Source organism: Boleophthalmus pectinirostris, unplaced genomic scaffold (assembly GCF_026225935.1).
Source record: "Boleophthalmus pectinirostris isolate CB_2022bp ecotype Guang Dong unplaced genomic scaffold, ASM2622593v1 HiC_scaffold_6, whole genome shotgun sequence".
Lineage (NCBI taxonomy): Eukaryota > Metazoa > Chordata > Actinopteri > Gobiiformes > Gobiidae > Boleophthalmus > Boleophthalmus pectinirostris.
This window is the reverse complement of record NW_026571447.1, coordinates 1,192,735-1,208,118: the sequence shown is the minus strand read 5'-3', so window position 1 is coordinate 1,208,118 and position 15,384 is coordinate 1,192,735. Positions and strand designations below refer to the sequence as shown.

Genomic DNA, 15,384 nt, shown 5'->3' with positions numbered 1-15,384 from the left:
TATTTGGATATCATATGTATCGTATACTAAGTTACACATTCCAAGACCAGATTGTGAAAATCGGAACTCGGTATCGGCAGATACTCAAAATCAAATGACTTGGAGGCAAAAAAACGTGATCGGGACATCCCTAGTTGCAAACGCTAGCAGGAGCAACCTATGGGAAAGAAGGCACTTGACTGGTCTGTTGTTAATGCTCATATCTTGATTTACAAACAAAATAGCTCAAGAAAAACCGCAGCACCAAGCGGAGCAGTTTAAAACAAACTTTTTAAGACCAAAATGAAAAGTCTGACAGCAACATTTAGAGAGAGAGGCAATGCGGTCTTTCAATAGAGAGTGAATTGGAGCCAGAGTGGACTGAGCCAAATTGCGCCTGTGCTCACTTCCTATTGGCACAAGGCAGCTAGCAGGTTAGCTATGCCCATTTCTATATACAGTTTATGATTTTAACACAATCTGAGGAGAAAGAAGTGACTTATCTGAACTGCAGCAGGTGAGCTGATCTGTGCCCATCTCATCTCACATATCATCAGTTCATCACAGGTTTTCAGTGAGTCACTTTCACCTTTTGGTTGAAAATCTAATTCCCAAACTGATCACAGGCTCCTGAAAATGTTTTGTGTAAATACATTTTCACTATTTTGTATTTTTTCTTGAGCAGCATTCACTGATATCAGAAGGATCAGAAGGATCATGCTCCCGTCGTTCGCTTCAAAGAGCCGGCTCTAACAGTCATTTCATTCGCAACTGACCCATCACTAGTAAAAAAAACTACCGCCATTAGCCTTTAGCCGTAAATGCTGCGCGCTGCGGTAATTAATTATATGCGCAAATGTCATAATTCACAGCTCATTTACATATCAATGCAGCTCCAGTAACAAATATACGGCCAAAATAGTGACTTTACAATAGACCAATAGAAAACAGTCTGTTTATGTGCGGGAGCTACAGCAGCTAACCCATAACAAATAACCAAAACTAGCTTCAAAGTCGACATATTTCCAACACTCACCGCTCACACAGGCTCCTCCCACATCACAAGTCTGCACTAATAAATGTCCTTTTAATCCAGACTCAAACCGATTGACCGTAAAAAGAAAATAATCTTAGTGTTTGGATCTGTGTCTGTGAGTGTAAACAAACACACGTGAGTGACATGACTCTGTGGTGTGTTCAGGGACAGTACGGACACACACACTGACAAATGACTCCACAGATAAATACTGATGTTTAGACACATATTAGGACATTTATCTGTCTGTAAATTGGATTAAATAAACATAATGTAGATTTTTAACAACGTATAACATGCCCACGTGAAATATCGGCCCCTATCAGCAAGCATATCGGCCGATAGCCGATATGCCTCCAGGTGCCCATATCGGCCGATAATATCGACCAACTAATATATCGGTCGGGCTCTAATTTAAAGATCAAAATGATGAGGCTTACAGCAGCAGGCACAGAGAGAAGAGCCACACTACTCAAATGCAAGTCAAAGGGAGCCAGAGTCAGAAGGAGCCGGAAGAGCCACAGGTGAACTTCATGTGTGAAATAGGTCAGCTGGTGCATCAGATATACCTCTATATGTCTAGGGCTGTCGCAGTTAGAGAATTTCTCCTGTGGTGTGGCATCAACAGCTGCGGTCACCAGACAGTCTACTCGGGTGCACCTTAGTCCTGGGTTAGTCCTGGGTTAGTCCTGGGTTAGTCCTGGGTTAGTCCAGGGTTAGTCCTGGGTTAGTCCTGGGTTAGTCCTGGGTTAGTCCTGGGTTAGTCCAGGGTTAGTCCTGGGTTAGTCCTGGGTTAGTCCTGGGTTAGTCTTGGGTTATCACGGGCACAGGTGGTAACAGGTGGAATGTTAAAGGGTCCGGGTGGGTACGCGTCTCTAAAAATGGAGCCATGCAGGACTCTGGGTCGGGTCACGTTGGTCACGTGCAGTGATCGCGATGACCCAACATGCACTGCGGTGAGCCTCTTAGTACCGCGGTGATTCATTTTTGTGGTTATTGTGACAGTCCCAGATGTGTCTGTTTATATAACAGTGTATGTTTAACTATAGTCCAGTTCAGTTGTTACTTGTGCTGTCACAGTATTACAAATCTGATATTTTAAAAATAATACATACTTTTTTGATTAGGTGTCAATACAAAAAAAGAAGAATAATTGAATCATACAGTAAGTGGATAAAATGTGACCTTTCTTGAACAGTTTCATCTTAAAGGGCCATGTGACTATTTTCTGATCTGTTATAATAATATTTCTTCATCACAAACAGACCTGGACTTGTGTTTAGTTGTTTAATGTTGTGTCGTGTTTAACACACAAAGCCTGCAGATTTCTTCTGTCAAATGGAAAACACTTGTGATGTCATGTGGGAAACCAGAAATGCTCCACAATGTTTTTAAATTCCGTACACATTCACTAGAGTCATTTTAGATGATTTACCTACAGTTTCTCTACTGAACAAAAGGTAAATGGAGCTGTTACAAAACTACCACCCCATGACATCACAAGGTGGAACAGAGCATTTGGAGCGAGGGAGATGTAGACAGATTCAAACATATGTGAAGAAAACAAAACACAAGTGCAGGTGTGATTTGAGTGAGGTAACAGAGTTGCTTAAAGATTCCCCTTTGCATGATGCAGGATGTTTAAGTTTTATCAGAACGAGAAGACGACCACATGGTTTAAAAAACAAACACTATTATTTGGTGTTGAACATTACAATATTGTCAAAAAGGAGCTTTTGGTTTTTAAAATCTGTAACGAGTATCCAGTCTATTCTTTAAAACAAAATCAAGTTAGAGTCACATGATATCAGCAGCTCTTACCGCTGTTGTGCAGCTCATCTTTCTTCTGTCGAGCCTCACTGCAACAAAACACAGAACTACAGGTTAAAAACACTCAAGCTCCAGCTTCATTTGGGCTTTAAATACTGGGTCAAAATAAAAAAGTAAATAAAAAAAACAAGACCAATTAAAGTCTAATGTATGATTACTATGGTCAATCATGAATGAAATCTGTATTTTTATCCAGTTTACTTTCCAAAAACACTTCTGTAAATGAGACATTTGTGATGATGCTGTGTTCTTGTGATATTGATACATGGATCCACCAGTGTGTGTTTCTGAACAGTTTTAAACTAGAACTGCACAATATTTTACAAATTAAACAAAACTGCAACTTGAGTTTCAGTGGATAACAAATCCAGGCTGCAGCTCTTTAGCTACTAGAATGTTCTGTGTAAAGAACTAAATCCCCTGTGTGTATAATGAAAACTCTTGTGCAGACGTCTACAAACATCTTCTGGAACCCAGTGTGTGTCAGATGCCCTCCCCGGGTCTCCATGGGGTCTTATTCTGTGTAAACATGTTCAGATTTCCGTCTCGCTCAAATGTCAATGCTCCTGAAGATGTTTACAACTTTTGGCGCAACATTTTTATTTACAAACTCGTATCCGGAGCGAGGCCGAGTGCGCATGCTCAAACTCACAACCCACTCCTCACGTAACTCCGTGCGCCTTTTCTGCAAAACTACCGCTCCATGCGAGCGCTTTTCTCACCGAGCCACACAGAGCCACACAGCGCTGCTCCCAGTCCCCGAACCGAGCCCCTGATCCCGCCGCACAATGGCGCCCTGTCCCCGGTGCTCGAGCCCGCGGGGTGTGGGTCCTGTAGCGGCTCTACACTCACCCCGTGTCCGGCTCCAGGGCCCACAACTCCGGCTCCTGCTTCAGCCTCATCCTCTCCATGTTCCTGCGCTTTTGTCAGGTTTAAGGCGCTTTCTGTGCAGCTTTAACGCTCTTTGGGCGCACGCATGGCTCCGTAGCCCGCAGTTGTGTTCGGAGCCGCGCATGCGCACACAACAGGTACAGCTCCTCCTGCTTATTCTTTGGGAACCAGTCATGGATGTTGCATTACCGCCCCCTGCAGGATCACCCCAACATTACATGAACTATATCACACAAAACTGATTTATAATGTTGTTCCCTCCTCAAAAACACACCTGGACTGTGTTTTGTTTCACACACGTTTGAGTAACTCTTTATTAGTAATCTGTCTACATCTCAAAACTCAAAATGCTCTATTCCACCTTGTGATGTCATGAAGTGGTAGTTTAAGTCAGCAGCTCCCGTTACCTTTTAGTTCAAGAGAGATTGACAGTTCGTGGGCAGAAATCAGCCAAATGATTCTAGTGAAGGTGTGTGGAGTTTAAAAACACAGTGGAGCACTTCCTGTATTACCACATGACATCACAAGGTGGAACAGTGTTTTCCTTTTCAGAGAACTCAGCCTAAATACAGTTTGTGTGTTAAACGTGTGTGAATGAAACAAAACAACTCCAGGTGAGTTTGTGATGAGGAAACAACATTAGAACAGAACAGAGGACAGTGGAATAGTTCAGACGACACATTTTCACCCCCCAGTATTAAAATGAACCTTCACAGAGAATCTTGACATGTGTGACATGATCCTAGAATCCAAAATCATGTTGAGATCAGAAACAAAATCAAATTCAATGGGAAAAAAAAAAAAAACATGACTGAAATGTAGTGGATTTCTTCAGTGGGAGGAGGTCGGAGACAAAGTATTAAAGGTTAAAGGGAGGGTATGTAGAAGTTTTATTTTAAATGTCATACACGTGTTCGCACATACAAGGTAAACATGTTCACACCTCTGCAGCTCAGTGATGGAATTGTGGAGCTTCTGAGCATTCACATGACACATATCCATATACTGAGAATGAGACAAAGGGAGACGTGTCCTCCACCTGCAGGTTCTAGCAAAACACATTCAGTTGTGATTGGACCACAGACTGTATAGAAATGGACACAGCTCACACTCTCGCCACCGTGTTCCAAACAGGAAGTGAACATGGGCGTGCTTCCGGCTCCATCGACTCCACTTCACTATGTACAAAGTCCTCTCTCTCTATAACCGCTGCAGTCAGGTTTCTTTCACCGTTTTGTCTCCAAATCAAGATATGAACATTAGTAACAGACCAATCAGGCGCCTTCTTTCCCGACAGCTTTAACAACACGTTTGATTGGTTTCCATGACACACACAGTCTACGATGTGAAGATACAGATGTATAAACACAGACAGTCATACTGGTCCCTGCTGTTGGTTTGGGAGTGTTGGTCTGGAGCATTTGTGTTTTTGGAGGTTGTACTTATGAGCAAAGCTCTTTTCACAGACTGAACAGCTGAAAGGTCTCTCTCCTGTGTGAGACCTCATATGTTTCTTCAGGAAGCTTTTGCGAGCGAAGTCTTTATCACAGATGGCACAGGTGAACAGCAGCTCCCCCGTGTGGACTCTGGTGTGAGTGCGCAGGCGGCTGCTCGTCGAGAAGCTCTCCCCGCACATCGAACACCCAAAAGGTCTGTTTTTAGTGTGGATGGTGATGTGGCGCTTCAGACGGTTTTCTGTGATGAAATCTTTAGCGCAAACTGGACACCTGAAAGTCTCCCCTCCCGTGTGAGACCGCACGTGCACTTTGAGGAGGTATTCTGTAGCAAAACCCATGTCACAAACTGAGCAGCTGAAAGGTCTCTCTCCGGTGTGCGTCCTCATGTGGGCCTTTAGTGTGATCCCGTACTGAAAATCCTTGGCACAGACTGAACACGTGAATGGTTTTTCTCCCGTGTGGATTCTCATGTGAGTTCTCAGCGCGCCGTTCTTTTTGAATCCTCTTTCACAGAAGGGGCAGCTGAAAGGTCGGTCAGTTAGGTGGTTCTTCTCGTGTACTTTGAGTTTGGTGCGGGTGTCAAACTCCTTCCCACACTGAGTACATTTGTGAAGATTTCCCGGGGCTGCTGTTCCATTGTTCTTGTGCGCCGCCTCCTGCCGCCGCACACTGGGCTTTGAGTGTTTGGAACTTTTAGGTGTCCAGTCTTCGGAGTCATCAGTGCCAGAGCAATGTTCTCCATTCTCGGACTCTACATCTGCTGCTGCGCTCTCCTCTCGCTCCTCCTCGCCCTGTCCGCTCTCCTCTTTCACGGCACCACGGCAACTCGACTCTTGCTCCTCGTTTTCCTCATCCTCGTCTTCGCTCTTGACAATGACGCGCAGAATTGGGCTTTGTGGGATTTTCATTTCTTCTGGCTCTTCTTTAACTTGGACCACCGCAGTTTGGGTCTGAATACCTGCAGGGACAGACCGAGAATCCATGAGGAACATCCAACTAGAGATGGTACAGGCACAAGTTTAGAACTATTACTGTTGTTAGATCAGAACTATTCTGCAAATTGGACTTTTCAGAGCATTACAGTTGTTTTATCTGTAGTGATATATTTCAGTCATTTTTAAATCACTTATTTTCAAGATGCCATTTTGTCAATCACCTCCTGTTTTTACCGTCACATTACATTTACACTACATTTATGAACGGTGAGGACAGAAATCAATGGTAACATCAGTTTTCTGTCACTTCTGTGTTGTATTGTTAGTTTCAAATCTCTTTATTACCATTATAAACTTTTATTTTGAAGTCTTAACTAGAACTGTTACATTTACATTTACTAGCAGTTCTTATCTAAATGAGTGTAACTGAACTTTACTTGTGAAAGAATTATTAGTTTTTCCTGCTTCCTTGTTTGTAGAAATGTCTAATTTTGTCCTGCAGACTTGATTTTCCTGTTTTAGAGGTCAACCTCAAACTAACTATTGAGCTGAGTTGTAGACTTTTAGATTTGTTATTAAACTGGAGCAGCTCTTTCACATTTAAACTCAGTTTTTGGAGTTTTTGCAGGAGAACATTCATAATGGTGATCTGCAGTGTCGTACTACTAGAGAGCGGCCTCGAGACCACTTTTTTACATTTTGTTTTGTCTCAGACTCGAGCACATTTGGGCTCTGTCTCGTCTCGGACTCGAGGTCTAACACTCGACGGATGTGATCATATTTCATTACGTCCAGTAAATGTGCAGAGGCTAAATATCACTACAAAACCAGTAAGAGAATTGTAACTGAAAATGGTATGAATTTGAAAAAACATTGATATATCTGTGCCAAAATAACTGTAAATTACAAATAAAAGTAGAAAAGAGATTGTCTTGATTTGTTCTCGATGGGCTGTGGTCTCAGTGTTGTCTTGGTCCTGTCTTGGTCTTGTCTCAGTTTCAATCTTTAGAGGTCTCGGTCATGTACTAGTCTTGGTTTCGTTTAGTCAGGTCTTTGACTACAACACTAATGATCTGCCTAACCTCTACTGATACTGTGGCATCACTCTGGGGATGTTCTACATGGATCTCTGTTGATGAAATCAGCTGCAAAGTATCACCCCCCTTATTTTGCATGGAGCAGCTCTCACAGTAAACATGTTCTATCAACACTCCAGTTCTGTTTTCAAGCCTCCAGAGTCTCTGTGACGTGTTGGTCACATGAATCAACCCACTTCAAATCAGATTTTAACAGCAAAACTTTTCTCAAATTCTCTGTTTAAATGAAAGGGATTCCCACTTCATCTAAAGTTCCACCACAAAGACAGAGTGGTTTAGAAGTGTTCAGAGGCAAAAGTGGGCGGGGCCAAAGGCTCAGTAAACACAAACTAAACTTTGGTCTTAACAGAAGACCAAATACACCTTACTGAGTAATTTCACTGTTCTAAGTTGTGCACCGTCACAGCATTCTAGTCCAGTTCTAGTCCGGTTCTAGTCCGGTTCTAGTCCGGTTCTAGTCCGGTTCTAGTCCGGTTCTAGTCCAGTTCTAGTCCAGCTCAAGTCCAGTTCTAGTTCTTACCTCTGCAGTCTGGATCCTCTTTGAAATCACGTGAATCTCTGCAACAGAACACAGAAGAGGGAAGTACGATTACATTTACTCAAGTAACTTTTGAAGAAATAATATGTTTCAAACCAAATACTTACTCCTACTTACCCAATATATTGCACAATGTAACAGTACTATAGTTTTATTGGAGTAACAGTAATGTTACTTGAGTAAAAGTTGGTTACTTCCCACTGTGAGTCTAAAGTGACAAAAGTTTTATGTGACAATCTGAAATGATTTGAACATTTGTGTTTCTCCTTCACATCTCTTTTAGTTTGTCTCATTTTTGTATTTGTCCTTTGAAAACAGCAGATTTAAGTCACTCTGACGTTAGTTTCATTTCATTTCACCAAATACTTTCTTAGCTGTTACAGGAGTAAGTTCTGGACCACTACTTTAACTTCAACATTTCATCATTTCATTGTTTCATATGACAGACTTTGGGGTAAGTTCCTCTTACTGGAGGATGTTCCGTCTCTGTCATCATGTCCAGAAGAGACACACACATCAGCCGGTCCCAGCAAGTGAGTGCGCATGCGCAGTATGAAGGCCCAATCCCCGTTTCACTTCTGCATGTTTCCATAACTTTGCTCTATTCGCCATATTTCTGTCCTGCACCAGAACCACCAGAGCCCCTCCTCTCCTCCCCCCCGGCTCTGTCCCACAGCCCCGTGTCGCGTGGACTTCGTGTCCTCCTGTCCGTGTGTCCCTATGCAGTGTGTGTGCAGTGTGTGTACAGTTTGTGTGTGTGTGTGTATAGTGTGTACAGTGTGTGTGTGTGTGTGCGGTCCGCTGGGCGCAGGCTTGTGCGCTCAGAGCGTCTTGAGCCTCTAAACTCACCTGTTGTCCACGTCGTTCGGCTCCCACAGCTCCGGCTCCTCCTTCAGCTTCACTTGTGCCATGTTTCAGTGCGCTCTGTCCGCTTTAAGGCTCCGGTGCAGCGCGCACACACGCACTGAAGGCGCACGGAGCTAACGCCGCCGCGCACAGACACAGACACGGAAGTACAGACTCCAGGCCTCCGGACGCTCCAGCCGCTCTGCTGCCCTCTGCTGGCGCACTGCAAACACACTTAAAGGAAAAGTCACTTTAGAAGCGTCACAAGATCAACTCACGTGTTTATTTACATTATTTACAGCAGCACTGCAGTCACATACACACACGTACACACACGTACAGACATGTACACACACCTACACATATGTACACACACGTACACACACGTACAGACATATACACACACGTACAGACATGTACACACACCTACACATATGTACACACACGTACAGACACGTACACATATGTACACACACGTACACACATGTACACATATGTACACACACGTACACACACGTACACACATGTACACATATGTACACACACGTACACACATGTACACACACGTACACACACGTACACACACGTACACATATGTACACACACGTACACACACGTACACATATGTACACACACGTACAGACACGTACACATATGTACACACACGTACACACGACACATGAAGAAGAAGCAAATAATACAATACACTTTCTGGACATGAACATCACACATAGGGAAGATGGCAGCATCAGAATAATAATACATAGAAAATCAACCCAGACAACTCCTGTGAACATCTGAACATCCCACAGACACAAACATTATTTGACAGAACCAACATTATAACAACACACAAAACAGGCAAAAGAAAACAACACATCGGAGAGAGAAAAAAAATTGAAAACCAAAAATAAAAGGGAAAAAGAGAGCACAGACATGGGAACACTACTGTACACCAGGGGCATAACAGAAAAAGTGCAGAGAGCAAAGAGAAAACACAATATGAACACACCAGTGAAACTAAACAGAAAACTCGTCCATTCAAAAGATCAAAAATGTAACGTCATATACAAAACACCTTCATTTCCTGCAACAAAACACACCTCGGGGAAAGAGGGAGGATGTTCAGTCCATGAGAAAAGGAACATAGGACAGAACGTGAGAAGGAAACAGCGAAGACAAAGCACGAGCAACAAAACACAGAGCAGAACAGGAACAACTCAAATCAACCGTTAGTGACGTGTGTAAAAGACCGAAGAACATTCTGGACTGAGACGGAGCAAACATCACTGGGACAGAGAAAACAAACACTGTTGCTGGATTAAAGAGGCAATCGAAAACCAACAAACCAGGACGAGGGGCTTTTTTACTCCCACACACCTGGGATACTGTCCTGAGGAAGTGGGACTGCAGGTGGCGCTGTCGTCCTGACTCCATCGGGAGGAAGACAGCACCAAAACCTGCTGAAATCATCTGAGCCTAAGTGGTGTTTGTGGACCCTGGTCATGTGTCTCCAGAACATTCCCAAACACTGGAACTCTCTTCTGCTCTCCAAGCATTTGTGAGGTTTAGGTTAGGGTTAGAGTTAAACCAGCTCTTGCAGCTATTCACTGGGCTCAGTGTGAGTTTGTGATACGGCAAAAGGAGAAACTCAATTTGTCAACTGGACAAAAGTTTATTTTGGTCAAAAACATTTCCCAGCTCATCCAAACTGTTTGTTCAGTTGTGTTCAGACACTGGTGACACTTCCTTATATCTGTCTGCAGAGAGGAGCTAACTACACTGAAACTACTCTGAAACTAACACACACACTTGTTTACAGTTTCTATTTGTTAGCTCGGCCTATTCATCTTCACTGAGTGTGGGGACATATCAGCAGAATCATTCAGGGCCATAATGGAGCTTCCACATCTCTGGACCTGACCTGAATACATCTGTTGTTCTCTTGTTTGTTTTGATTTAGGTTTGAAGATGGAGTTGTAAATAGGAGGTAGATGTTATCTGAGTCTCCATTTCTGTTTAGAGAAGGATTCTCTTTCTTAACAAAAATATCCTCTTTAACTCTCCAATCAAACCAATTCTTTTCTCTGGTTAAGATCTGTACCTCACTGTGAAACACACAAACACACACACACACACACACACAGACACACACACACACACACTCACACACACACACACACACACACACACACACACACACACACACACACACACACACACACACACACACACACACACACACACACACACACACACACACACACACACACACACACACACACACACACACACACACACACACACACACACACACACACACACACACACACACACACACACACACACACACACACACACACTCACACACGCACACACAGAAACACACACACACACACAAACACACACACACACACACAGCTCAGAGCCACCAAATACCAAAAATGCAGAGTATATTTTTTAGAGCTGCAGGTGGTAGAGTGTCCAGCAGGTGGCGCCAAAGCCCCAAACATGCCCCTCTGCTTTAAGGCTGGGCAAATGTTTTGGGGCCTTGCAACCCAGGAAGGAAATACTTTACTACTACTACTACTACTACTACTACTACTACTACTACTACTACATCTAGAATATAGTCATTCTAATTGATTGTGATACTATAATGACTAGTTCAGTCCTAGTTTAGTCCTGGTTTAGTTCTGGTTCAGCCCGGTTTAGTCACACATGTTTTTTTCCTGGTTTAGTCCTGATCCTTGTTTAGTACTGGTTTAGATCTGCTTTAGTCCTGGTTGAGTCCTGTTTTTTTTTTTTTTTTTTTTTTTTTTTTTTTTTTTCTTGTGCAGTCCTTATTTTGTCCTGATTTAAACCTGGTTTAGACCTGGTTTAGTCCTGGTTTAGACCTGGTTTAGACCTGGTTTAGACCTGGTTTAGACCTGGTTCAGTCCTGGTATAGTCCTGGTTTAGACCTGGTATAGTCTTGGTATAGTCCTGGTTCAGTCCTGGTTTAGACCTGGTTTGGACTTGGTTTAGTCCTGGTTTAGTCCTGGTTTAGACCTGGTTCAGTCCTGGTATAGTCCTGGTTTAGTCCTGGTTTAGACCTGGTTTAGTCCTGGTTCAGTCCTGGTTTAGACCTGGTTTGGACTTGGTTTAGTCCTGGTTTAGTCCCATGTTTAGTCGTGTTTTCTGTGCACAGCCTGTGAGAGTGTTTTATTGTGAAAGGCTGGTGGATGTTGTGGTTGAAGGTTCTATTCCTGGCCTTTTACTGCAGCGGGAGTTTCTAGGAAGTCTCTGTAACGGCACACTACAGTTGGTGCAGCTCCGATCTGGATTTAAACCAGGACTAAACCTGGACTAAACCTGGACCAAACCACGACATGAGAGTCCAAATTTAAACTAGAACATGAACCCGGTGGACTCTGACTGCGCTCGGCCATTTGACAAAACAACTCATCACAAACACAAATAACTTCACACACGCACACACACAAAAATATAGAAAAACTTGCATACTGACTGTGAGCAGGCTTGCATCTCCACAAACCTGACTAAATGTGGTTTCTTTGGCTTAAAATGGATCTATCTCCGTGGAGATAGACCAAAATGGACTTTCAGACCTTAAACCATCTTCTAGTAGTTTCTTCTCATTGACCCTCTGAAGTTGTATTTGGAGTGATTTGTGCATGTTTGAGGCATCTTTAATCTTTGTTTGTTTGTTTGTTTGTTTGTTTGGTTGGTTTTTGCTTTTTGCTTTTGAAGACATTATTTTGCTGATTATTTTCTTAATCTGTGATACCTGGAGGACTGGGCAGCACTGCGTAGTCATTTTGGTCCAAATGTAAAAACATTTTCCGTGTTTCTTTTATTGAGTCGTTTTAGATGAATATTGTGATTTGAAATGTCCAAATGATCACATAATCATATACGAGGCGCCAGAGATTAGAACTATGGAGCACACACAAGCTCTGAAGCTCTGATTTAACTATCTGCTTTGTTGGAATCATGCAGTGACGTGCCACCTCCAGAAAGTTACACACTGTTTCTTTATGGACATATGATTGAAGTTTAGAGAGCTGGTTAAATGATTTCTGCTGATCCATGTTTTTGAGATCAGTGGATTTCTGCGGCTCAGGCAGTAAAGTGAGGTGATCCCAGCTGTACTGCAGTTGTGTCACTGAGCAAGACTCTTTGCAGCCATGATCACACACTGTAGTGGGATTGTAACCTCTGATGACCAAAGCTCCACCTGCGCTGAGCCTGGACCTCTGGACAGAGAGAGAGATGCAGAGAGTCAGCTTCTTTCCCCCCCCCCCCCCCCCAGGTATAAATACATGACAGTGCAGTGACTCCTGTCTGAACCGGTCTGCCCACGGTAAACAGAGTCCTAACAGTCCAAACTCGGGGTATAAATAGACTTTACTCGGTACATGCACACGCACACGCATGCAGGTACACACACGTGCACGGCCTCATGCACGCGCACAAGAGCAGAGCCAGAGAGCTGCAGTAAACAAACTTTGAGCCCAACACGTGCGACATCACCTCTGCAGACCAGCACCATGTTCCATACATCACACTACAGTCACACATGTTCCACACTGGATCTGAGATGGTCGGGTTTCATCTCAGTTCAGATCACTTCATTACATGAGTACAGTGACATTTATGCAAGACCAGTAATCTTCCATGGAGAGAAGAAATGTGCACATGTAACATGAAGCTATGGAGCAACTGCATAGGAATAAACTTATGTGGAGCTTTCATGTTCTACCTGCGCCTCTCTTCAGTCCTGGTTTAGTCCTGGTTCAGTCCTGGTTTAGTCCTGGTTTAGTCCTGGTTTAGTCCTGGTTTAGTCCTCGTTTAGTCCTGGTTCAGTCCTCGTTTAGTCCACGTGGACTTTTGGCTGCAGTTGTGTTCAACTCTGTCTCCATTTCCTGAAACTCACACAAACATTACATAACTGCACTGTACAAGCTGTCAATCATCTGCAGTCCCACAATGCACAAGGACTAAACCAGGACTAAACCAAGACTGCCAGGACTAAACCAGGACTGAACCAGGACTAAAAAACAAAACACTAAAGCAGCAGTAAACCAGGACTAAACTCTGGTTGGACCTCAAAGGGCCGGTACATGGAGTGATAAATCACACTTATGTAACATGTTTTAAATATGTTCAGTGTGCAGCTGCTGAGGCCCGTCTTTATGCTCAGAATCTGGACCTGGGTTAGTTCTGCTTTAGTCCTGGTTAATGTGATTTGATGTTTTATTAAACAGTCTCTGTGTCTGAGTCTGAGGAGGAACCTGCAGCCAGAGTCTCTTCTGTTTCACTCTGAACACAGTCACGGTGCTTCACTGTGCTTCACTGTGCTTCACTGTGCTTCACTGTGCTTCACTGTGCTTCACTGTGCTTCACTGTGCAATGTTTGAGCTCAGGTCTGCAGACACATCTGTGAGGACACACGTCTACAGGTCTGCAGATCTGTGTCCTCAGAGAAGATAATGATGGGACTGAAATTACTTCAGCTTGTATTGTAATTACAGTACAACTACTCTAACACCCAACTCTGGTCCTGGTTCAGTCCTGGTTTAGTCCTGGATTAGTCCTGGTTTAGTCCTGGTTTATTCTGAGTTTAGTCCTGGTTTAGTCCTGGTTTATTTTGAGTTTAGTCCTGGTTTAGTCCTGGTTTAGTCCTGGTTTATTCTGAGTTTAGTCCTGGTTTAGTCCTGGTTTATTTTGAGTTTAGTCCTGGTTTAGTCCTTGCCTCTCTTGTTTACACTGTTCTTGTTCTGTTTAAATAAAGGGAAACAGACTCAGTGAACTCAGACCTGGACCTGGTCCAACTGGGACAGAGTCAACCCCCCTCCACCCTCCTCTCTCCCTCCCTTCCTCATTCTCTCTCTGTTTTGTTTAGCCTTATGATTCAGTCCTGCTTTGGTCCTGGTTCAGTCCTTTCAGTCCTGGTTTAGTTCTGGTTCAGTCCCAGTTTAGCCTGGCTTTAAACCAGGACTAAATCTGGTTCAGTCTTGGTTCAGTCCTGGTTTTCTCCTGGGTTAGACCTGGTTTAGTTTTGATTTAGTTCTGATTTCTGATTTGGATTAATCCTGATTCAGGCCTGGGTCAGTTCTGACTTAGTCCTGGTTCAGTCCTGGTTCAGTCTTTGTTTAGTCCTGGTTCAGTCCTGGTTCAGTCTTGGTTCAGTCCTTGTTTATTCCTGGCTCAGTCTTGGTTCAGTCCTTGTTCAGTCATAAATCTCCTCTTGTTGTTGTTGTTTGAGGAAGTACATATCTTCTCCATTCAGCCACAGGATCTCCGGCGCTGCTCTCCGATTGGTCGCAGGCGTGCCATGTGACCCGGGCTGATAGTAGCGCCTTATATGGTCGTGTGGTAGAGGAGCATTGGGTTCAGAGCCGGACTAGAGCGGGGTCTTTCTGAGAACTGCTCCGTACAAACTGTTCCTCTCTCTCCCCTCTCCGTCGCACCCCCGCTCCTCTCCTCCTCCTCCTCCTCGCTCTTTCTCAGTATCACTCTATTCTTTCTCTCTCGTGTCTTCTCTGTCCATCTCTCTGCTTCTGTCACTCAAAAAGTCAGTTTAGCAGAATATACAAGACAGTTATAAACAGTTTAAAGCAGACCTATTCTGCAAACTGGACTTTTCAGAGCTTTTAACCATGTCAGAGTTGTTTCTTTCATTCATTTTGGAAGTTGTTTTTGGAGCATTTCGTGCATGTTTGAGTGATTTTTAATCATTTCTTTCTCATTCTTTCTCTAATGTGAGTCG

At 43.6% G+C, this 15,384-nt stretch overlaps 1 protein-coding gene across 1 annotated transcript; it reads right to left on the bottom strand.

Annotated features, from left to right (window-relative positions):
* Window positions 1-4,609: 4,609 nt before the first annotated feature.
* Window positions 4,610-9,847, bottom strand: LOC110157891 (gastrula zinc finger protein xLCGF3.1-like). Its single transcript, XM_020922277.2, has 4 exons — window positions 9,713-9,847; window positions 8,613-8,843; window positions 7,746-7,783; window positions 4,610-6,151 (listed from the first exon to the last, which is right to left on the bottom strand). The coding sequence occupies exons 2-4, from the start codon at window positions 8,672-8,674 to the stop codon at window positions 5,112-5,114; spliced, it is 1,140 nt and encodes a 379-aa protein (XP_020777936.1). The 5' UTR covers window positions 8,675-8,843; window positions 9,713-9,847; the 3' UTR covers window positions 4,610-5,111.
* Window positions 9,848-15,384: the final 5,537 nt, after the last annotated feature.

Coding starts and splice junctions, on each gene's coding strand:
- LOC110157891 (XM_020922277.2), bottom strand. CDS start 8,674: ATGGCACAAGTGAAGCTGAAGGAGGAGCCGGAGCTGTGGGAGCCGAAC. Junction 7,784..8,612: donor CCGAACGACGTGGACAACAG/GTGAGTTTAGAG, acceptor GTTCTGTTGCAG/AGATTCACGTGATTTCAAAG. Junction 6,152..7,745: donor AGAGGATCCAGACTGCAGAG/GTAAGAACTAGA, acceptor CTGTCCCTGCAG/GTATTCAGACCCAAACTGCG.